The following is a 20,401-nucleotide window of genomic DNA, read 5'->3' on the forward strand; positions in this document are numbered from 1 at the left end:
TGTCCACTCTTGGACATCTATAATCTAACGAATTCACCCAACGACAAGTGGTGCAACCCACTACTAGTTCCTACCGTCAAGACAACACACAACACGCAACCCAAGCCCCGCAAATGTCCTTCCACGTCCAACCAACGCCAGGCGGGATCGGCCCCCGCAAACCCAACGGTACCATGGTCGACATCACCCTCACCATCCGCTACCACGGCCTCAAATCCACCCAATACTTCACCAAATTCACGGATAAGAGTATGGGTGTCCTGAGGGGCGACTTGTCCGGTCTGAAGATCCCACATCCCAAAGCGGAGAATGTGACGCTGGTTAGCCATGGTGTGGTTGAGATGACTTGGTTTGGGGTTGAGCAGTTTGGTGTGAGTGCCTGGCTTTCCCTTTGAGTTTTCGTTCTTTTGGGTTTGGAGGAGGGTGGTTTGGGATGGAGTTTTGCTTGAGGGAGTTTGGAGTAGGGGTATAGGTGATGGAATACTGACGGTTTTGTTGGTGTAGATCTTGCATACGAATTTATACCTCAAGCTTCGCCCGCACGATCACGATCTGCAGCAGGCTCTCAAGCAGACTCTGAGTGATCTGTCCATGTACGCTTGGTTTCGCTTTTGCTTGTCGTCTTCTGTCTGCTGACACCTCTATGACCCGTTTTTGACTGCGATTCGTCTGTCCCCGACTACGGCCCTCGCCTGACCTACAACTTGTCTCTGACCTCCTGCGATCCGCGTCCTCTCATACAGAACAAGTGTGAATTATCACTTCTGGTGCGCTTCTCGCTTTGTCTATTGCAAACGGGGACTGATGTACATATACTTGTGTTTCTCTCTCTGTTCGCCACTTGACTCGCTCGACCATCCTGGGCTTACACTCTAACCGCACCACGCCATACCCTGCCCTACGCCACGCCGCACTCTCACCTTCATTATATCTCCACGCCACAACACGCATTCACTCTATCTAATCTCCCCCCTGCTCGCAACACATTCGACACGCATCCAACCTCATGTGTATGTCTATGTCTATATGCATTCGATTCTCGCAACCCCAGCCCAGCAGGCTCGTCCGAGAACACCGCACCCTCCGTATCCGTTCCTCGCGGCAAAAAACGTGCACACCCCTCCGGGTCTTCTTCCAAGGAATATCATTCCAATAATGCCTCCTCGCATAAAGAGCGAGAGCGAGACTTCAAAGACCGAGACAGGGATACGAAAGACTTCAAAGATTACAACCACAGACTGGAGAACGGCGAACCTCCAACAAAGCGCAGAGCGTCAGGCCCAGGTCCGGGCTCACTCTCGTTTCACCACCCCGATCCTTCGTCTTCTTCTTCTGCTCACCACCCGTCATCCTCGTATCACCACCACCCCTCCTCAAATCCAGCCTCCCAGCACCCCAAAATGACAGGATCCAACACGATTCCGGTGGCACCACGCGCCTTCCTCCGCGCTGCTGCCAACAACAGGCAGGACGGCGGTTACGATGCTTACGACGCCGCTGAGAGTAGTCGGAGTCCGACCAAGATGAGTCTGAGCGAGCGGCTTGCTGATGCTGGTACCGGTACCGGACTCGGACTGGGTCCAGGTCTAGGAGCGCGGCTTGCTGATCCCAATGATAGTATCAGTGGTGGTGCGACAACGCGGCACCTTGAAGTGGCGGCTGTGGATTTTATCAAGGATGCCATTCAGGGTGCTGCTGCTCCTGCTCCTGCTTTTGGTGCTACTCATACTGGGAGTGGGAATAGTGTGTCTACGTTTAGGCCTGCCTCTGCGTCCAATGTAAATGCGCAAACGAAGGCTGGCTCTTCGGCGACTGCGAAAGGGAGTAGTGCTACGGCGAATGCGAACGCGAAGGAATCGAGAGCTAAAGCCAAGGCGAAGGCGAAGGTGAAGCCTAGTGCGGGGACGGGGACGGGGATGGTACGACCGAAAGAGGAGCCTGGGTCTCCTGTTTTGCCACCCGCTCCCGCTCCCCCTGCTGGTGCTGCCACGGCCCCTCCTGCTGGTGCTGCTCCTCATACGGCTTCGCAACCTCATCGTCATAATACTTCGCAACCCAATAAACAGCAGAGGGTGTCGAGGTTCGGTCCTGCCTCCTCCTCTGCTGGTACTTCTTCCAATGCTATCCCTTTGAATGCCGGAGGTGTGAGGGACGTCGAGATGACCCCTCCCCCACCGCCAGGCTCGGTATCGGGTACGAACGCGATTCGCGTTCAGAATCCTAGGATGGGCGTGAGTGCGGGTGCGAGAGTGAAAGTGGAGGAGGTGGATGATGGGGTTGGGTTGTCTGGGCTTGGGATTGGTGGTCATCGGGTTGTTGGTTATGGGTATGGTACTTCTGCGTACAGCGCGCAGGTTTATCCGCCGTCTAACGTCCATCCTTACCCACCACCGTCCAGTACACAGACGTACCAACCTTCTAGCGCCCAAGCCTACCCACATTCGAGTACCACCCAAGCATACTACCAACCGCCGAACAGCACCACACACGCAGAACCACTCCCCCCAGCGTACAGTCCTACAGGTGTTGACTCTCACCACCACGGAGGTGACGATGAGGATGAGCGTGATCGTAAAGCTGGAATACTAGGAGCCGGAACTCACGGAGTAGGCTCGATGGGAACTCACGGAGTAGTGGGGCCGATGGGCTATCCCCCAGGGCATCCTACTGCGTATCCCGCCCCAGGTGGTATTCCCCCATCTGCGTCTGCGTGCTATCCGCCGAGTGTGGTACCAGTTGCACCAGGCTCCGCGTCGGTGCCGGTGCCGGTGTCTGCGTACGGACAACCCGCCACGCACGCTAGTCCGGGTACGTTGGTGGCGCCTCCTATAGCGAGCACAACAGCGTCTTTCCAAACTGCAGCTCAAGCACCAACTCCACTTCCTGCAGTGCCCCAGCCAATGGGCCTGGCGTCGACGATTGGAAACGTAACGCTGACGCAGGTTGAGATACAGACTTTGTCTGGGGAGTTGGATCGGTTGAGGAGGGAGCTTGAGAGGGTTGAGGCTGCTGGACAGCATACTGGGCAGCAGCATAGTGGGAGCGCTCAGGGAGGAGGAGGAGGAGGGTCTGGTGTGGTTGTTAATGGAGGTGTAGGTGCTGTTCCTCGACTCGGGGAACGTGAGGAGTATAAATGGGTCCCTCCTCCTGCTGAGAGGAGTGACAAAGGCGGGGCTCACGACAGAGATAGAGCTCATGATAGAGGTACTAGAGACCTCTCACGCGACAGAGGCCGTTCTTACGACGAAAGAGATCGAGACAGGGGTCTCTCCCGAGGTGGAGACGGAGATCGAGATCGAGATCGTTCTTCGCGGGACGTCGACTGGGAACGCAAGTGGGATCAGGATTGGAGAAGTCGGGACTCGAAAGATCAGAGGAGTAGAGATTCGAACGAGAAGGAGAGGGAGAGAGAGAAGGGGAGGGAGAGGGAGAGGGCGTATTCCGGTTCGCGGGAACGAGGTTACGCTACCACTTCTACTCGTGAACGCGAGTGGGATAGGGATAAAAGCAAGCACTTCGACCACGACTGGGATAAATCGCGGGAACGCGATCCTGAACGCGGACGAGACACTCGCGAGTGGGATAAACACAGAACCCAAGACCCGCACTCCCCCTCCCGCCCGCCGCCGCACTCGCACTCGAAACCACACCCGATGTGGCTGCTCGACCAGAAACACCTGCGGGAGCTGGACGAGATGCGGGAGCGGTACAAGAAGGATATTGAGGGGATTAAGGAGGGGCATAACAGGGAGATGGAGGAGTTGAGGAGGGAGGTTGAGGAGTTGAGGGGTAGTAGATCTGGGTCGCCCAGTAAACGCGAGAGGCGAGAACGAGAGCGAGATTGGGAGCATCGTGAAAGAGACCGAGGCGCAGATAGAGATACTAGGGACGAGCTCCGTCAGCAAGTCTCCGACCTCCGCTCCGCCCTCGACGCATCCCAGAAACACTGCCGGGACCTCCAGAGTGCACTAGACGCCGCCGAACGCGAGCGCGAGGATGCGCGGAGGGAGCTAGCTGCGTCGCACGAGAACCTCGCTCGGACAGTCCAATCACTCGAGTACGAGAAACGCAGGGGTGTGGAGCTCGAGAGCGCGTTAGAGGACCTCTCTAAACGCTCAGAGAAGGATAAACGGACCATCTCGGACCTCTCCACGCGCGTCTCGGATCTCACCACGCGTATCGCGGATCTCACCAAACGCGCTGAGAACGACCAGCGAGCGATGGAGGAACTGGTGAAAAGCGCGGAGGGGGAGAAGAGGGCGCTTGGGTATGAGAGATCGAAGAATAGGGATTTGGAGGGGATTTTGGAGGTGGAGAAGAGGATGAGGAGGGAGTTTCAGAGCGGGTTGGAGGAGGAGAAGAGGGTGCGGGTGGGGGTTGAGGGTGTGCTTGGGGATACTAGGCGGGAGCTGGAAGTTGCTCTTAGAGAGCTGGAGGGTGTCCGTAGAGAATTGGAAGACCTTAAGAGGGATCCCGCATCGCTCTACAATCAAAACACCACCACCACGCAAGACCTCCAAGCCAAGATCAGAGAATTAGAAAGCGCGCTGGACGCCGAGCGGAGGGAGAAGAGGCAGCTTGAAGACCTTGTGCGGGATTTGGAGAGGGAGAGGAGGGAGCCGTTTGTGGTTCCGCAGATGGTGGATGCGTTTAGGGAGATTGCGAGGCTGAGTGGGTTGGCGATGCAGGTTGGTGGTGGTGGCGGCGTTGGTACGGGAGCAGCAGCAGGAGGAGGAGGAGGAGGAGGAGGAGGGGGTGTGATGGATCAGAGTCAGGGTGTTAGTGTTGGAGTTGGGGCGTAGATTCTGGACTGAGGATGGGTAGGTGGATGAGGTGCGGTACGGGTGGCACGAAGAAGGACGGATAGAGAATGAGGAATGGTATAGTATGCGAATTGCGTCGTACGTGCTCGAAGTGTTGCGAAGAGTTCGCTGTCCAGGAAGAGACGATCCGTCGTTATGACTTAGATCCAAGTCTGGATCAAGGTTATGTTCTTGGATAGCAGGCCCGGGTGATTGGGGGTGGGTTGAAGTTCACAATTCCGAACTTCTACCACCTACCACTCGATGTTGTCCATCCGCGGGACGGAGGCTCGTCATTATTGGGGGTGGCCTTCTCCTGCCAATCCACAGGACTGGAGGGCACCACCGGGGACCACTGGGAAGAATCCTGGGGACGATCATGAAATCCCATTTTGGTTCTATAGGTTGGCGCTGAAAGTACGGGAAGCCTATGCGCTACTACTATGTCCACCGGAAACGCTACCCCTGGCGCTCAACCGCGAGGGGCGTTTTAGTGGGATGTGATATGATATGTGAAGTATCATACCATGGCGCCTCGACCGTCATCGGCTATGCTCATTCTTGACCCGTCGACTATGCAAACAATCCATTGACTACTATGTTCTCCCAATTCATCAACTACATACATTTGCTAAAACCATCGACTATGCTCTTTCAACCACTCTGGTTTGTATATATGTCGCTTTATGTGAGTGGACAGTCCTCGTACTTGCCGTCTCATTCGCTCAACGATGCTGATTGTCCCCTCTAGGGCCTTTTATCATAGACTTAGAATGTGATGTGATTTTATCGTGTGTTGTCTGTGGTGCTTGAGCTTGAATGGGTACATTCAACGCTCTGGCCTTCTACTTGCATCTCGTTCTGCGCTCCCGACTTGACCCATCCGTCTAAAGGTAAACCTGGAGCTCTGCCTGGGGGTAACTACTATCTCCTAGCTACGAGCGCGGGTGAACAAGCTGTAAGGTCCAGCAGTAGGACACGCCTTGCCTCTTCGTCCGGTCCTTTCTCGAGCGTTGCCGTTCGCTTCCGACAAGGGCAATAGAAGAGACATTCAAGCAACGGCCTTGCATTGGCTCATGCATGCCAAGGCATAAAACCGCTCTCGGTGGCCCCATGTTCGACTTTCCTGAACCGCGACTGTTCGACGTTCACTGCCGCCTCCCGCTTCGCCTCACCGACGCGACGTTTTTTCGAATCTCTTGGGTGGGAGATATTTCTCGGCGGCGCCCCTTCGTCCAGAGTCTTGTCACAACGTTTTATCCTACTTTGCGAGTTAGCAATGCCGCCGCCTGCCACTGATGGTGACGCGTCCAAGTGCCTACTACGCACCCCTCCCGGACGCGTTCCTCCCCCCGTGCGTGATCCAACCCAGCCCGACACACGCACTTCCAACTCCAACCATGCCGACACCGACCAGCGCAAACGACGATCATACGAGCCTGAACAAGCTGAACATGACACGATCTACCCACTCACACTGTACGACCTCATGGGCGAAGGGACGTCGATAACCACCGGATGGCTCGTCCGCGGATACATTGACGTCAACAAGTTGGGGGAGGCGCTTGACCGGGTCGTTGAAAAGTGGCCTTTGTTGGGTGGGAGGCTGGAGATGGTTGGTGAGCGGGTGTGTATAGCGTTCTTCGAGCCTTCCGATACCATTTTCTGTTGTTACTGACATCGCACCATGCAGGGATATCAAATACGCGTTTCACCACCCAACTCTTCTTCGTCCCAAGACCCCGCCCAACAACCACGAAAATACGTTTTAACATCTTCCCGCTCTACCCGCTCTCTCGCCCAATACGGCGTAACACCAAGCCTTCTCAGCGGTCGAATAACGCACAGTCTGCCACCCGAACTGTTCATGCACGAGAAAGTGAGGAAGAACACGATGTGGAGGAGGATGAAGCATTATTGTGGGAAGCCGTTGACCTTTTGGCATGTTACGCATATTCGGGGAGGTTCTGTCGGTGACAAAAGAGGGCGAGAGGTGAACGAGGAGGAGGGAGGGGCAGGGGAGGAGTACTCGTGCATCGGCATCCACTTCACACATGGTCTCTTTGATGGACTGGGATTATCGCTCATCGTCCACGCAGTCGAAGCCGAGTTGAGCGGGAGGGAATGGGACGTCCCACCACTCCCCTCCACCCCGGGCCTCCAGAGGAATGCACTGGAAGACATCCTGGAGGGGCTGGAGGGAGAGCAGCGGGTTCAATGTGCGACCGATTCGAAGAGGACGGTGGATTCCGAAGGGGCTATCGCGGGAAAGAAATACAACGACAGAGAACAAGTCAGCGAAGGAAGCGATGATGACGAGTTCAAGTACCGTTCGTCGATCGTGGGCCTTTGGTTCTGCTTCGTGTGGTTCGTCTACTATATGTGGCAGTTCTACTTCCATAAACGGAAGAACTGCATCGTCGTGCTTCCGAAGCGGGTTTGGGAGGGGTTGGTGGAGAAAGTTCGACGGGAGGCTGCCGCCTCATTCGAGAACTCCCATGGTAACTTGGATGAGAGCGGTGATGTGGCGGAAGGAGCGAGACTTTCGACTGGCGATATTATTACTGCTTGGTTGATCAAGGTACGTTTTCTCACTCCCGATTCCCCGTTAATCGAGCGAATCTCATCGAATCGCGATAGACTATATATTCCGATACCAAAACGCCCCCTTCAAAACTGATAAACACGACGGGGATGGCGTCGCTCCGCCCATACTTCGCCCCAGACCTCAACCACTACCCCCACAACTGCTTCATCCCAATCCCATTCCCACTCCTCAAGGTGGGGAGGATCAGGGAAGAAAGCGTACTGGGTCTGGCGAGGATCATCAGGGAGGGGAGGAAGAGAGTGAAGAAGGAGGATGCGAGCCTCATATGGAGGAGGATGAAGGAGGCTGTTGGGTGTATTACGGAGGCGAATCACGGTGACGCAGCAAAAAAGAAAGGGTTCCGATCGTTCATCCCTTTCGACGCCAAAGCGGACGAGCACATCACCATCTCCAACATCTCTGTTGCGAGGGTTGTGGATGTCGACTGGAGCGGCGCCATCTGCCACACACGCTCCGGACTCAATCAGGAGGGCCTCGGAAAGGTGATGTGTCGCTACAAATACATGTTCGGCAGCTCGGAGATTGTGTCGAACGTGGTAACTGTGGCGGGAAGGTTGGGAGATGGAGGTCTTGTGCTGGATGTGGTGTTGATCGAGAGGAGGATGAAGAAGCTGGAAGAGGCGGTGAGGATGTTGGTACAAGAGTTTGGTGCGACGGTGGATCGTAGATAGCGAGGTTTATAAAGTTGACATCGTACGTAGTACACTGGTCCAATGCAAACCCGACTACCTGACATACCGGGCCAAAGACCATCTCTCTCCGTCAACGCGAACGGTGAGGTTGGGACACAGCAGGTGTAAATAGTCTACGAACGACGGTACGTTCTCTTTATCGAACAGGCCCGTAAAGCCAACATCGTGAAGCGAAGGAAAGTTGGATAACCATTTGATTAGCAAATGCGAAAGGGAGGAAAGGTCGTCCATGGGTATCGAAGAGTCCGAGCCAGGGCAGCGACATATGTGGACGCTCTTGATGTGCCGTAGCATGCTACCAGGCAGTGCCGAGAAATTCTCCTCCTTGCCTCCATCTGCACCCAATTCGAGCCATTTCTCGAAGCGCCACTGGCTGGGGGAGCGCGGCGGTGGTGGAAGCTCAAAAATAAGAGTGGACACACTCTTTCGATGTGAGAGCGCCTTGTAGAACCGCAACAAGCTAGCTTGTTCTTGCTGAATATTTTCCGCGCGTAACTGGACCGTAATCGTTGTCAAGCGCCCGAGACCCAACTCCATCTCCAGCATTCTCCTGAGGAAGGTGGCTGTCCCCTTCAGTTTGTCTAATGACGACCCAATCTCCCCGGGCCCCCTATGTAAGCCTTTTTTGGGCTTGCGAAGCATAACGATCCCACTGGTGGTGCCTATCTTCGTCTCCAGGCAGTCCAGGGTAGATAGTGACGTGTTGGATTGGAGAATCTGGATCATATCGGCGGTGGTGAGGCCGTACCCTCGTGAGATCGTGAGGTGCACCAGGTCAGGCAGTCGCAGCTGGCGAAGGAGTGGGAGGCGCATGCGTCCTTGGTGGATGACGAGATGCGTAAGAGGCATCATGTTCACCCATTTCAACGCCCATTCTCCAAAGAGGGAGCGTTGGAACAACCCCGGGTCGTTGATGATAAGCCGGGCCGTTGTGTATCCCGGCGTGGTGGGTGCGGACTGTGATGGAGGAAACGGAGGCGAAAAGGTCTCGTTTGAGTGAGCGTGTGGAGGAGAGGAAAGTGAGATCTTGGAGGGGGACCGTATTAGTCGGACTTTCTTCGTCTCGAGGTCTGCCTTCCACTCCGCGCATATCCTCGATAACAGCCCGTCGTCAAGATTGTAAGGCTTCCCTCCGATAAAAGTTAGCCATGGGGCCAACACTTGATAATGATTCGTGATAACCACGAAATGGCACTTCTGGGCTACGACGTGCAGGAGGTTGGTGCACACACGTATCCACGCCCAGTAGCTGTTTTCCGAATGCCCGTAGCGCGATTCGGAGACAGGCCAGTTGTTGCTAAAGTCGAGCTCCAGAAACTCGACTGAAGGTATTCGCGCGACCAACCTCCGAAGCTGCTCCGCCTCTCTCACGAGACCCCTAGGATCGTTCCCCGCCTTCCAGCTCAGCGTTTTGATGGGACTGGGGAAGAGAAGGAGGCGGAGTGCGGGGAGTGCATCCGTTGTGTTCTGGCCATCGAGATGGATTTGCGTGAAGGGGTCGTCCAAGCCTAGACGTCGAAGGTGGGGGAAGAGAAGGCTGAAATAAAGGTGATGGCAGGTCAACGAAAGGTTGCATAGTGATCGAACGCTCAGGTGGCCGCTAATCTCGTAGATGATGTCGTCTGGGAGGTCGAGGAACTTGATTCGAGTGTACCGCCGCTGGAATGGCTTGACGAGGAACGAGGGGAGACGGCGCAGTGTTCTGAAGACGTCGTGCATGGTTGGCACGGTGCAAAGGGAGGAGAGTGGTGTTGGTGAGAGGATTGGTTTAAGTTAAGCTACACTGAGCCCATCGCAGCATGCAGGAGAGGCGGAAGAAGCTCGTCTTCGTGGCGTTGTGGTAACTTTGGGTGAGGTCTCTTGATCATCTCGGGGGAAACCATAGTCAATGAGGCGCTTCCTTTGCCATGTGGATGGAGCGGCGAAGTTCTATACTTGGGCTTCTCGAACTCAATGCGGTAAAAGATGTTACACTCGACTGTTTCTGTCATTCTTAGCAACCGCTTAGTCGATCAGCAATGACTTCCCTAGATGTAGGGCTGCATGCAAGTGCGTCTACGGGGAATGAAGTTCACGATCGACACGGAGATACTTATGAGCAAGTGGTGCGTACTCACATTCATATCGACACGGGTTACTCACGAATCCCGTTGGATAAGAGGCCAGAAGGTTTATAGAACGGCATAGTTCAACAATACCTGCTTCTCTTACGCCTGTGTGCGTCAAATGATAACAAGTGTCTTCATAGTGGTGGTTAAAAAATGCTGCATAAGGGAACTGTGGGCCGAATTTCCCAGAAATCCTGCACAAACGTCCTTCTCGGGTTATTCTTCTTCACGGCGGCTTCAACAAGGATCAGTGGTACCCACAGCGAACAAATGTTTAGACTGAAGTCTTGAGTACGGGAAAACTTGCGTCTAGAAGTTGTAGGGGCCAGGAAGGGTTCACTCAGCACTGTCCAATGTTTGGTCTGAAAGCCGATGGCAAACACGAAACCCGCCCTCCGAGACTCCGACTCGCGAAGCTGCGTTCATGGTGGACATGATATTTCAAAAACGGTCATGGACACATCTTCCAGGCGTATGAATGACTCTCTTCTCGCCTTTCATTGTGGGAATAACCAGTTGGGTTTCTACCTATTAGGAACCCTGGTGGTCGAAGAGAGATCCAATCAGCTTTGACTTTACGAAATTTTAGGCGCCATTATCGCACCTATGCCCCTGATCTGAATTTCTTCACGCACGCAGGATCTATTGAGAGCTCGAACGTGGCGATTCACGTTCTTTTTGCCAGAGGAAATGTAGTGGATACCTTCGAAGTCAATGAACTCGTACGACAAAATGGTTCAAGTTGGGGTCGCTACATGTAGGGGTAACCGAAAGTCTAGGCAGAGACGGACATCGAGTGCCGCAGGCCAAACCGAGATCTCCATGCGCAGTTGATGCAAGGGCAATGGCCGCAACGCGCGCTACGATGCCTCGATCTCCATTTGAGCACCCATGGAGAACTTTGCCCGCGCGTCATCTCAACTCACTTTAGTCAATGTTTGCCAAGAAACGGTCGACTCCACCCATATCATGACTCGCAGGAGGTACTAATATCAGATTGCAAGCACATCGATATCGCACAGGTATCTACGCTACCGCCAAAATTTTGGTGCTAGACATTTCGGCGATAGGTAGATGGGTTTCCTGGTGGGGAGCACTGACCGTGTTTTATATGCTGATGGATGCTGTAACAAAAGGCGTCAGAGGCGGATTACGACTCAGCATGCCTGAAACTAGGGCCTCCCTGGTGCTCTTGCTTCTGTTGTCTATCATGTCGGCCATGCAACACCGTTACCAGTTCCACTGGTATATAAACCACGTAAAAATTGACAGCCTTCTCCTCAGAAAGCCAGATCCCATTTTCCAAGCTCCAGCTAAATCATGTTCGCTAAAAGCCAGCTTGTTGCCTTGGTCGCTGCCGCGGCGCTTTCGCTCAAGGGTGTCCAGGCGTTCCCGCAAGTGACCTAATTCCTATATCATTATCAAAATTGCTAATCCTCGGTGAATCCTATCCAGTGTCACCGTAACGAGCTTCCCTTCTAGCTTCGCAGGCTTCCCAACCTGCAGCACACAGACCATCACACAGACGGGTAGCATTCCCCCCTTTGACCCCAACTGCTCCGTCGTAGTCACCATGACGCAGACGGGTGGTCCCACCTGCACGAGCACCAACACCATCACCGTCACGCAGGCGTTCCCCTCGAGCGCTTCAGGCTCCCCGGTTCCAAGTGGCTCGTTCCCCTTCAGCGACTTCCCCGGTCCCACTGGAACGCTCCAGGTTTTCCCTTTCCCCAGTGGCAGCGCGTTCCCGAGTGGTGAATTCCCCTCAGGCTTCCCGAGCAGTGGACCAGTCTTTACGCAGAGACACACTGCGTTCCCTAGTGGTGGCTTCCCGTTCCCCAGTGGTGCTTTCCCAAGCGGCGAATTCCCCGTCTCTAGTGCGTTCCCTAGTGGCGAATTCCCCTTCCCCAGCGGCCCCTTCCCAAGCGGCGAATTCCCCGTCTCTAGTGCGTTCCCTAGTGGCGAATTCCCCATCCCCAGCGGGCCCTTCCCTAGTGGAGACTTCCCCTTCCCCAGCGGTCCCTTCCCTAGTGGCGATTTCCCCTTCCCGAGTGGTGCATTCCCTAGTGGCGAGTTCCCTTTCCCGAGCAGCGCATTCCCGAGCGGAGACTTCCCCTTCCCCAGCAGCGGTCCCGTCTTAACTCAGCGCCCAACTGTTTTCCCCAGCAGCGGCCCCGTCTTCACCCAACGCCCCACCGCCAGCGGCTCGGTAGGACCCTTCCCCGTGCCCCTGCCGTCCGGCCCCCTCTGCGACGACGCGGTCGTCACCGTGACCATCCCTGCCAGCGGCGCCATCAACCCAGCCATCCCGTCCTTCACCAGCTGCCCCTTCACCAACACCATTACGCGAACCATTGCGCCCAGTGGACCTCCTGACCCTGATTGCTCTGTTGTTGTCACTGTCACCGAGTTCCCGGGTCCAAGGCCGACTGGTGTCTTAGATGTGTCGGAAATGGATGTATAGGAGTGGGCTGTGTAGAGCTTTGAATTGTATTTTTGGACATTGGTTGATGGACAACGTTACCTAGTTGGATTGAATGTACGGACAATTGCCTTTTGGATCTTTGCCTGCTATGCTATCAATGTGAGTCTCGAAAAGGAGTCTTAAGAAACCCAGGTCCGACTCGGGGTCCATAGTAAATTGGCCCTTGCTTTTCCAGGTACGAGGAGGCGCTGGAGTCCCTGCCAGAGACCTGGACCGGTAAGGACAGGTTGCTCTTGGTAATGAGAGAACGAAGGAGGGGTTATGGCGAATCATGGAGAAAACGGGGAAAGCATTCCTGTAACCAGAGATAACCCCCTGGACTGGCAGAGGAAGTGTCCTGTTTACGGAGTCGAAGAAGTCGCGAAAGAACGTCCTGCTGTGATGTCAGTTCAACCCCTGAACGGGCTCCAGGAATAGGACGGGAAGCTTTGATTTGTCAGGAGCGCACCAGGGAATAGGCTGGCTTCCCTGCGTGTGGACAAACAAGGATGTAATGCATGGGAGGGATTCCAAGCGGGGTCACAGGCGTGGAGGGCGAGTACCGAGCTCTCCGGCCCCCTTCTAATCCGGACAGACAAGTCCTGTCCCAGTTGCTAGAACGACATCGTAGATCCAGCCCACATGCCTTGAGAGGGAGAAGCTCAGTCCAGGCGGTAACAGTCAGGGCAGAGAACATGTTTGCCGCGGTATACCAGCCAAACCGGAACCTGCGGGACGTTAACGCGAAACACCACCTTTCGGATACTCCCTTCTGACAACATTGGACAACCTTTCCTCCTAAGCATCTTCGAAGCATGTGCACAGCCGATAGACCTGCACCGAGTAATTCCCCAAAGAAACTGGACATTGCAAGCGAAGGAAACCTCTACATTCGTCTAAAAAGTGGTGGGTGGGTTTACTTCTTGCTGATGCCGAGCAGTTCAGCGATCCTCGAGGCGACTTGTGACGACGGAAGGTTTTCGAGTTCCACATGCTTCTCAACGCCACGCTCTGTTCACATTAGAGTATGAGGATGATGGTGTATTGGACATAGACAGCGGTTGCACGCACCGAAACGGGCAAACGCTCGTGCAGGCGTGCCTTCTGCTTCACGAATGAGCACAGGCAGATCCTGGTTATTTTGCTTGATGACGGGGTAGTTTGCTAGGATGAATTCCCTGGACGTGGCGGAAACGATATAAATTCAAGGTCGGTCGCTGGCAAACAAATTCCTGCTCACCGTGTACCGGACGACCCCGGACCAGTTTGGGACATGAGAATGCGGACTTCTCTGACCGCTGGAGGGAAGACTCGGGCGAAGATGCTGCTCATAGTCGTGTTCCTAGCGTTGAATGAAAAAGGTGAGGATGGAGGTCGCTGTGGAGAACGTCGTCGACGCTGTCCAAACCGCGAGGCTCGGGAACCTTGCTGACAAATCAGTTTCTCGCCATCAACGGACAGCGTTCCCGCGGTTTCTTCTTGTTCCCCCACTGTTTGACGACGACGGCGACAACGACGACCAAGGCACCGACGGCGACAGCAGCATCCGCAAGAGTCTCAAGTCGGATTTAATATTGACTCACCGCCATGGACGACGAGAAGCGACAGCAAGATGACTGGGCCAACAGCCGCAAAAACAGGCTACCATCGTTTACAGAGGTCCTGTCGAGAAAGACACGCCCGCCGGTCGATCTGTTCATGTTCTAGTGCGTTCGTTGTACAGCCTGACGTGTTTATGTCGCTAAAAGCCGTTCCCAGCCTGTTCCTGCAACGCGAGGGCGCGGAGGATATTCTAGACTTTTGGCTCGATGTCCAGCAACACGAGAATCTTTGTCGCGCCTACTTCAAGGACGTTCGAAAGTCTGGAAGGACGATTAAGGAAGACTGGCCTCAATACTGGGACTATGCTCGCCGACGAGGATCGATTTACGGTACCGTCGTGGGGCTCAACCCTGATTCACATACCAAACGGAGCACCCAGAGTACGGCAGACCTCGTCTCAGAACACGACAGGCGCAATTTGGCTGCGACCAGCGATTCAGGACACGGTCGACGTTCAACCACACCAGACGCTGGTCGTGTTGCTCCCCCCTCTGATCCAAATGCCGACCCACCTCGTTCCAGCACTCCCTTCTCGCTGTCCGGCCGTACACCTACCCTCTTCAACCTGCGACGGGCATCCAGAGCACCCACGGTTATCCCCCGCTCAGCAGCAATCACTCGTTTAGACCTTATTGCCTCAGCAGAGCGCATCTTCTACCGTTACCTTTCGCCAGCCGGAAACACGGTTAACTCCCAAGAGAACCACGAGATCTACCTTCCTCCCGCCCTCCGAATTCACAGCTTCCCCCTCAGCAGCACGCAAGAGCCAAAGACCCAGACTGAGTTATCGATAATGGCCCAGATTCCTGACATGTTCCATGCCCAGAAGGAATACTGCTTCAGGGCGATGGAACAAGATGCCTTCCCCCGTTTCCTCCGCTCAAAGGCCTTTGGTAATCTCACACCTATATCCGCCCTGGTCCGCCTCATAGCCGGACTCGTCATCCTCTGGATAGGACTTGCCGTGGGCTTTGCCCTAATCTTCTTGGACGTCGAACCCAAGTCCAAACGCTTCTTCGTAAGTGTTCTCGAATTCATTAGAATGACCTGACAACTAAATACAATTCGTTACTTGCAGCTCTTCATTCCATATACGCTCGCCATTCTCTTCTTGATCTCACATCAGTATGAGTTAGACCCTATCCTTGTCTTCCTCAACCAGTCTGAGACGACACCGTTCCGAACTTTGACCATGCGAGAGCCTTATGTCAGGAAGCTCTTGCTTGGGCGGGCCATCTGGGTGACGGTGCTGGTTGCTGCGTTTTCAACAGCGTTGACAATGCTCTTCTGGGCTGTGCCGGGGCACAGGCTCTAGATCATCATGTTCTGGATTAACCCACTGACTACCCCTGTTTTATCTCGTGCAACCGTTGTTGCATTTGGGACTCAGACTCACGAACGGTTTCCTTCTCCCCCCTCTCTCTATCTTTATCGTCCCGATCTTAATAATTTTATTCGGTTTGTCATTCTGATCTTTTGTTTTGTTTTGTCTTGTCTCTGTCGTCGTTATCACTACTGTAGTTGTTTGCTTTGTTTTTGACCAAGTCTTCACACTCCTTTGGATACCCTTTTCCAGTCTTTCTTCGTTTCAATGGGTCGTTTGACAATGTAGCCTTTTTTGCTGCCTGACATCCCTGTAGTATTCATCGCTTGGAGCCGTTCTATCCCTTCGAGCTCCATGCCAGTTTCTAATCCCGTCCCTCGATACAACTCAACACCCACCCCACAGATAGGATGTCCACTCATCCTTGTCGCTCTTTACTCGAGTAGATACATAGCCTCCACCGTTTGCCTACTTATGAAAATGTCAGATGTACTATGCCTTATGCTTGAATTCAGACTCGCGCTTGCTTCGTTAAGGGTCATGATTCCGTATGATGCATGAATAATGTACAGTGTGATGTTTGTTGCACTAGCCCAAGCGAGTCTCATCTAGAATGTTACTATTGCCGCTGCTGTCCTGATATCGACGGCGAACTGGAGCTCCTCTTCTCGTCCATGGAAGTCACTTCCTCCCCTTTCCGTTCGTGGTTGCTATGTCCAAGGTCCATAGATAGTTCTGGCAGGCCCCTCTCTTCGACGTGCATTCCACTTTCTATATCATGATCTTGATCCCTCCGTTGTGAAATGACGGTATCGAGGATGACCGAGTCGTGCTTCGAGTCATGTCCTCGAGGATGACAGCACCTCCCGCTCAAACCCACTTGGACAATCATCAACGTCGGCATAATGGCCTGTTACGCGGCGATTGGGATTGGGTGGGTGGTGTGCGTATGCGGGTTGAATAATGAATGAGGGTGGAAGGATAAACACATAACACAAAAAAAGTCAGCTCTTTCACGGTCGGTTATCGGAGAAATGGAAACTACTCGCCACTAGTCGGGTCATCATCGTCAGAGGAAGCACCTAGCAAAGAAGAAATAAACAGTTAAACGCCGTAATAAGTCGGTCAGCCTGGACTTTGAGGGTGCCAAAACAAAAGGGCGCGGCCCGAGAAAGATAAGGAGGGTTGTGTGTTCGGAGGAAGGGAGGGAGAAAAATAGGGAAGGATTGGCGGACATACACCTACCCAGTAAGCCGATTGCGATGCATACTGACTCCAGAGGAGGAACACGAGGATACACGCAGAGTACACGGCTGCCGATTCGACCAGCGTCGAGATGATTGCGCGGTAGATTCGCTTGAGTCTCCGCTCGACAGGGGATATGCCGACGAGGTAGACCCAGTATATCCGGCCCACTGTCACCAGTTTGTCATTAATGAATGCCATGCACTTGCGGAGATGGAAAGGAAGCGTGGTGAATGGAACGATATCATACCTGCGGCTGCAGTCACGGTGATGTTAAGTGCGAAGACGGTCCAGAGGTAGAGTGGGCGGAAGGTGTGTTGCCATGCTGCCGTTTTTGCTGCATGTCCCATGTAACCCCAGACTACATTGTAGTAATGGCACCCGTGAAGAATAATAAGCAAGCACTCCCGAGACGGATAACAATGAAACTCACTTGTATCCGCGGTCAAGCAGATGAGAGCAATCCATAGAATTATGCGAGGTCTCCCCCAGATAACCCAACATCGGTGAAACTATGATGGGTTTGACGTGACGGAGGGGTGTCGATCAGAAAGGACGCTCCCCTCGTGGAGTCCATGCGATCTGACTTACCAACAGTATATCCGCGATTAGACTAGGGTCAATCGCCAGTGTCAGTAAACGTGGAGAGCAAGCCTCATGGCAGATAGGAGAGGAACTTGGCGTACTTGTTCGTCACGAACAAAACTGCTTTTGGCGGCATCTTGTCGATGGAGGATTGGGGTGGAAGTTGCAGGAGGACCCATAGGTCCGTTGTTGAGAGCTTGATAGACAATCCGATGTCCGCTGTCGATATTGCGAACATGGTGCATATTGCTCCTAGGACGAACCACTGTATCCGTCTGTGACCCGGGGTCAACAGGATGTAGCAACACATTGCGAACAGCACGAGGTGAACTCCTGCATACCGGCTCCCGATTAAGTACAAGGTTTGAGTGATAGAGATAATGGCATTACTCACCGTAGAGTATCCCGTCCGTCTGGGGGTTTGAGAGAGTAAAGTCAATGTCAAGCAGCCGGGGATTGAGAGGATATGTACGTACCACAAACGAGGCGTTCATTGCACCCATGACGACTACCGGAGAGGGCCCTGTATAGGGCGGTGGCACCTGTCGTCCAGCAAGCCTCGTAGATGTCTCAACGACCTCCACCCCATGTTCGTAGATTTTGGTATACAGCGAATCTCCAGAAGGGCCCATCCCATTCCCTACAGTTTTCGGAAGAGCCGGAAAGTTTTGAGTGCAGTGGCAAGGACTTCAGGGAGTCCTAGAAAGGTGCGTTGTCCCTGCTCGACGCGACGAGAGGATCGACGAGGTCGCCAAAACCAAGTGACGGTGAACAGCCGACGAGTTGAGATGAAAGGACAGGTCAGAGCCGTATTGGTTTCGGCATTCAATGACAAAGTGCTGGGGTAAGTGTCGCCGAAGGGCGTCAAGAATTCGCCACGAGGTCTTCAACTATTCATAGTCACAGGGCATTACATCCACCGAAGGAGGGGGGCTACTCCAAAAATGCTTGTACATATACATAATGTAACCCTGGTAAGCCCAATTCCAAAGGGAGGCCTCGACGAGAGATCGCTAACAGAAGGCTTCGCAGGGTAGCAGGGTGAGAAAGTCGGTAAATCTTTGGGTAAAGCGAATGGAAGTTTGGACGGGATGGTGTGCCCCAGGAGCCGTTGGCGGTCCCAGCCACGCGAGGATGGGCTTCTTTCGGCTTGTCCCATGGGACATTCGACTATACGAAAGGGGATAAGATGCTGATCATGAAATCGAAGCTTGGAGTAGAGGCGGCCACGAGAACATGGACTACTGAATTAACTCGGCACGGCGGGGAAGTGGTGGAATCAGGGCTTCAATTGGCCGTCATATATTTGCGGAGAACGCAGATTGCTATTCTAGAAATAACCAGCTATAACCAGGCTCGATACGCGGAGTGGAAACTTGTCTGCTTCGAATCCCAAATGCGTACCTAGGGGTTTGAACTGTTGCAATTGGGATTGCATCTCGAAAGGACCAGTCGAACTTGAAGAGAAACGGTTGTTGCCACTGGTATGCACCCATACCCTCGCAAGGACGTCCCACGATCGCTGCAGCATAAACGTTTTTGAGCAGAGCAAGCAACTCGCGAATAGTACGACTCGGATCGTGTTCAGCCGGCTGAACTTTCCTTTGAAATCGATCGGATAACGACGGTTCCAGTGCTCTTGTCGTCGCTGATGTGGCTTGGAGATTGGGATGACGTTCGAGCAGAAGCAAGGCAAGAACCTCGGAGAAAGATAACTCTAGTCAGGAACGAGATGTCGGGACGTCGACGACGAGTCGGACTTCTCTTATGTTTAAGCTGCGCTCGTTGAATCGACAACATATCGAAGGATTTAAATAATTGGCCAATCATAAGCCCTCTTAGCTCAGTGGTAGAGCGCACCACTCGTATCGGGTGTTGGCCTGAAGATCATGGTGAGGTCGGTTGTTCAATCCAGCCAGGGGGCATTCCCTTTTGTTTTTCTTGTTTTCGACCCATCACCGCATCAATAATTAACGCTTACCATCCTCCTCTTCCGAGTCATGGGATCTGTCACTGGCAGTCGACAATCTCTGTGTAGATAGTCGAATTCACTTCATGAGCGTGCACGCTAGGTGTCGACTCTTGAGCACCCATCTCCTTTCCTTAGTATAAGCGCTCGATGAGCGCCCGGGTTTCGCTCCCCTTCTCAGACCGGTACTGTCGAAAGCGATGTCAAGCTCACACAATGAGAAGGAGCCATGAAAAGGTCGACATATCTATTCATTCTCTCTGTTTCCAAACGCGGGCACATGGATCTGTCACTGACAACGACGTCGGGGCAGCACTTCATGCAACCGCTCGACAGTTCATTCGACAGCTCCAGTTCAATTTGTATCACGTTCCAATTCGTTTCCATTCAAGGGGTAATTAATCGCCATTCTTTCAGATAACTACGTTTACTTTGTCAACATCATCTTTGGAAGGGAGGGTGTTGGCGATCAGCTAGTAGTTGCACTATAACATGCAGGACATGCGTACCTTGACGAATTCTGGTGATAGTCTATCAGTATTACTATTGAAGGGGCAGTAAGAGATTAGGTGACGTACCCTGGTAATTGATTTGCCCGTCCCCGTCGATATCCGCCTCTCTGACCATCTCGTCGACTTCGGCGTCTGTCAACTTCTCACCTAGAGTATACCAAAGTGCATCATCAGCATCAGCAGCTGTCCAACCACCCCACTCCACCAAACACCCACCAAGGTTGGCCATAACATGCCTCAACTCGGCCGCACTAATAAACCCATTCCCATCCTTATCAAACACCTTAAACGCCTCCCTGATCTCAGCCTCGCTATCGCTGTCCTGCATCTTGCGGGCCATCATGGTGAGGAACTCTTGAAAGTCGATGGTGCCGTTGCCGTCTGCGTCGACTTCGTTGATCATGTCTTGGAGCTCGTTTTCGGTGGGGTTTTGGCCGAGGGAGCGCATGACGGTGCCGAGTTCTTTGGTGGTGATTGTGCCGTCGCCGTC

At 53.7% G+C, this 20,401-nt stretch overlaps 9 protein-coding genes and 1 non-coding gene across 10 annotated transcripts; 5 read left to right on the forward strand and 5 right to left on the reverse strand.

Moving 5' to 3' along the window:
* Window positions 1-113: 113 nt before the first annotated feature.
* CC1G_06516 (hypothetical protein) lies at window positions 114-4,802 on the forward strand (the record flags this gene model as incomplete). The annotated part of the gene is made up of 3 exons (XM_001835061.1): window positions 114-371; window positions 505-593; window positions 1,052-4,802. The coding sequence occupies 3 exons, from the start codon at window positions 114-116 to the stop codon at window positions 4,800-4,802; spliced, it is 4,098 nt and encodes a 1,365-aa protein (XP_001835113.1).
* Window positions 4,803-6,081: 1,279 nt separating this feature from the next.
* CC1G_06517 (hypothetical protein) lies at window positions 6,082-8,081 on the forward strand (the record flags this gene model as incomplete). Its single annotated transcript, XM_001835062.1, has 3 exons — window positions 6,082-6,429; window positions 6,496-7,383; window positions 7,443-8,081. The coding sequence occupies 3 exons, from the start codon at window positions 6,082-6,084 to the stop codon at window positions 8,079-8,081; spliced, it is 1,875 nt and encodes a 624-aa protein (XP_001835114.1).
* Window positions 8,082-8,562: 481 nt separating this feature from the next.
* Window positions 8,563-9,875, reverse strand: CC1G_06518 (hypothetical protein; the record flags this gene model as incomplete). Its single annotated transcript, XM_001835063.2, has 2 exons — window positions 8,851-9,875; window positions 8,563-8,683 (listed from the first exon to the last, which is right to left on the reverse strand). Exons 1-2 carry the CDS (start codon window positions 9,819-9,821, stop codon window positions 8,563-8,565), a joined length of 1,092 nt encoding a protein of 363 aa, XP_001835115.2. The 5' UTR covers window positions 9,822-9,875.
* Window positions 9,876-11,499: 1,624 nt separating this feature from the next.
* Window positions 11,500-12,674, forward strand: CC1G_06519 (hypothetical protein; the record flags this gene model as incomplete). The annotated part of the gene is made up of 2 exons (XM_001835064.2): window positions 11,500-11,604; window positions 11,666-12,674. The coding sequence occupies exon 2, from the start codon at window positions 11,784-11,786 to the stop codon at window positions 12,672-12,674; it is 891 nt and encodes a 296-aa protein (XP_001835116.2). The 5' UTR covers window positions 11,500-11,604; window positions 11,666-11,783.
* A 916-nt stretch (window positions 12,675-13,590) lies between these two features.
* On the reverse strand, window positions 13,591-14,006 carry CC1G_06520 (hypothetical protein; the record flags this gene model as incomplete). The annotated part of the gene is made up of 3 exons (XM_001835065.1): window positions 13,591-13,685; window positions 13,746-13,852; window positions 13,915-14,006. The coding sequence occupies 3 exons, from the start codon at window positions 14,004-14,006 to the stop codon at window positions 13,591-13,593; spliced, it is 294 nt and encodes a 97-aa protein (XP_001835117.1).
* A 169-nt stretch (window positions 14,007-14,175) lies between these two features.
* Window positions 14,176-15,982, forward strand: CC1G_06521 (hypothetical protein). The gene is made up of 3 exons (XM_001835066.2): window positions 14,176-14,380; window positions 14,433-15,294; window positions 15,355-15,982. The coding sequence occupies exons 1-3, from the start codon at window positions 14,262-14,264 to the stop codon at window positions 15,589-15,591; spliced, it is 1,218 nt and encodes a 405-aa protein (XP_001835118.1). The 5' UTR covers window positions 14,176-14,261; the 3' UTR covers window positions 15,592-15,982.
* Window positions 15,983-16,219: 237 nt separating this feature from the next.
* Window positions 16,220-17,046, reverse strand: CC1G_15443 (hypothetical protein; the record flags this gene model as incomplete). Its single annotated transcript, XM_002910120.1, has 2 exons — window positions 16,220-16,510; window positions 16,846-17,046. 2 exons carry the CDS (start codon window positions 17,044-17,046, stop codon window positions 16,220-16,222), a joined length of 492 nt encoding a protein of 163 aa, XP_002910166.1.
* A 454-nt stretch (window positions 17,047-17,500) lies between these two features.
* CC1G_06522 (hypothetical protein) lies at window positions 17,501-17,668 on the reverse strand (the record flags this gene model as incomplete). The annotated part of the gene is made up of 1 exon (XM_001835067.2): window positions 17,501-17,668. One exon carries the CDS (start codon window positions 17,666-17,668, stop codon window positions 17,501-17,503), a length of 168 nt encoding a protein of 55 aa, XP_001835119.2.
* A 1,594-nt stretch (window positions 17,669-19,262) lies between these two features.
* On the forward strand, window positions 19,263-19,355 carry CC1G_20208. The gene has a single exon. It is a non-coding gene; the product is annotated as a tRNA-Thr (tRNA).
* Window positions 19,356-19,884: 529 nt separating this feature from the next.
* On the reverse strand, window positions 19,885-20,359 carry CC1G_06523 (calmodulin-2; the record flags this gene model as incomplete). The annotated part of the gene is made up of 3 exons (XM_001835068.2): window positions 19,885-19,919; window positions 19,978-20,058; window positions 20,128-20,359. The coding sequence occupies 3 exons, from the start codon at window positions 20,357-20,359 to the stop codon at window positions 19,885-19,887; spliced, it is 348 nt and encodes a 115-aa protein (XP_001835120.2).
* Window positions 20,360-20,401: the final 42 nt, after the last annotated feature.

This window comes from Coprinopsis cinerea (assembly GCF_000182895.1).
Source record: "Coprinopsis cinerea okayama7#130 chromosome 12 map unlocalized cont3.12, whole genome shotgun sequence".
NCBI classification, from domain to species: Eukaryota; Fungi; Basidiomycota; class Agaricomycetes; order Agaricales; family Psathyrellaceae; genus Coprinopsis; species Coprinopsis cinerea.

Excerpts from the sequence above, each read along its gene's own strand:
- CC1G_06521 (XM_001835066.2), top strand. The coding sequence starts at position 14,262 with ATGGACGACGAGAAGCGACAGCAAGATGACTGGGCCAACAGCCGCAAA. Across the intron at positions 14,381-14,432 it reads GTCGATCTGTTCATGTTCTA|CCTGTTCCTGCAACGCGAGG; the intron begins GTGCGTTCGTTG and ends AGCCGTTCCCAG. Across the intron at positions 15,295-15,354 it reads CCAAGTCCAAACGCTTCTTC|CTCTTCATTCCATATACGCT; the intron begins GTAAGTGTTCTC and ends CGTTACTTGCAG.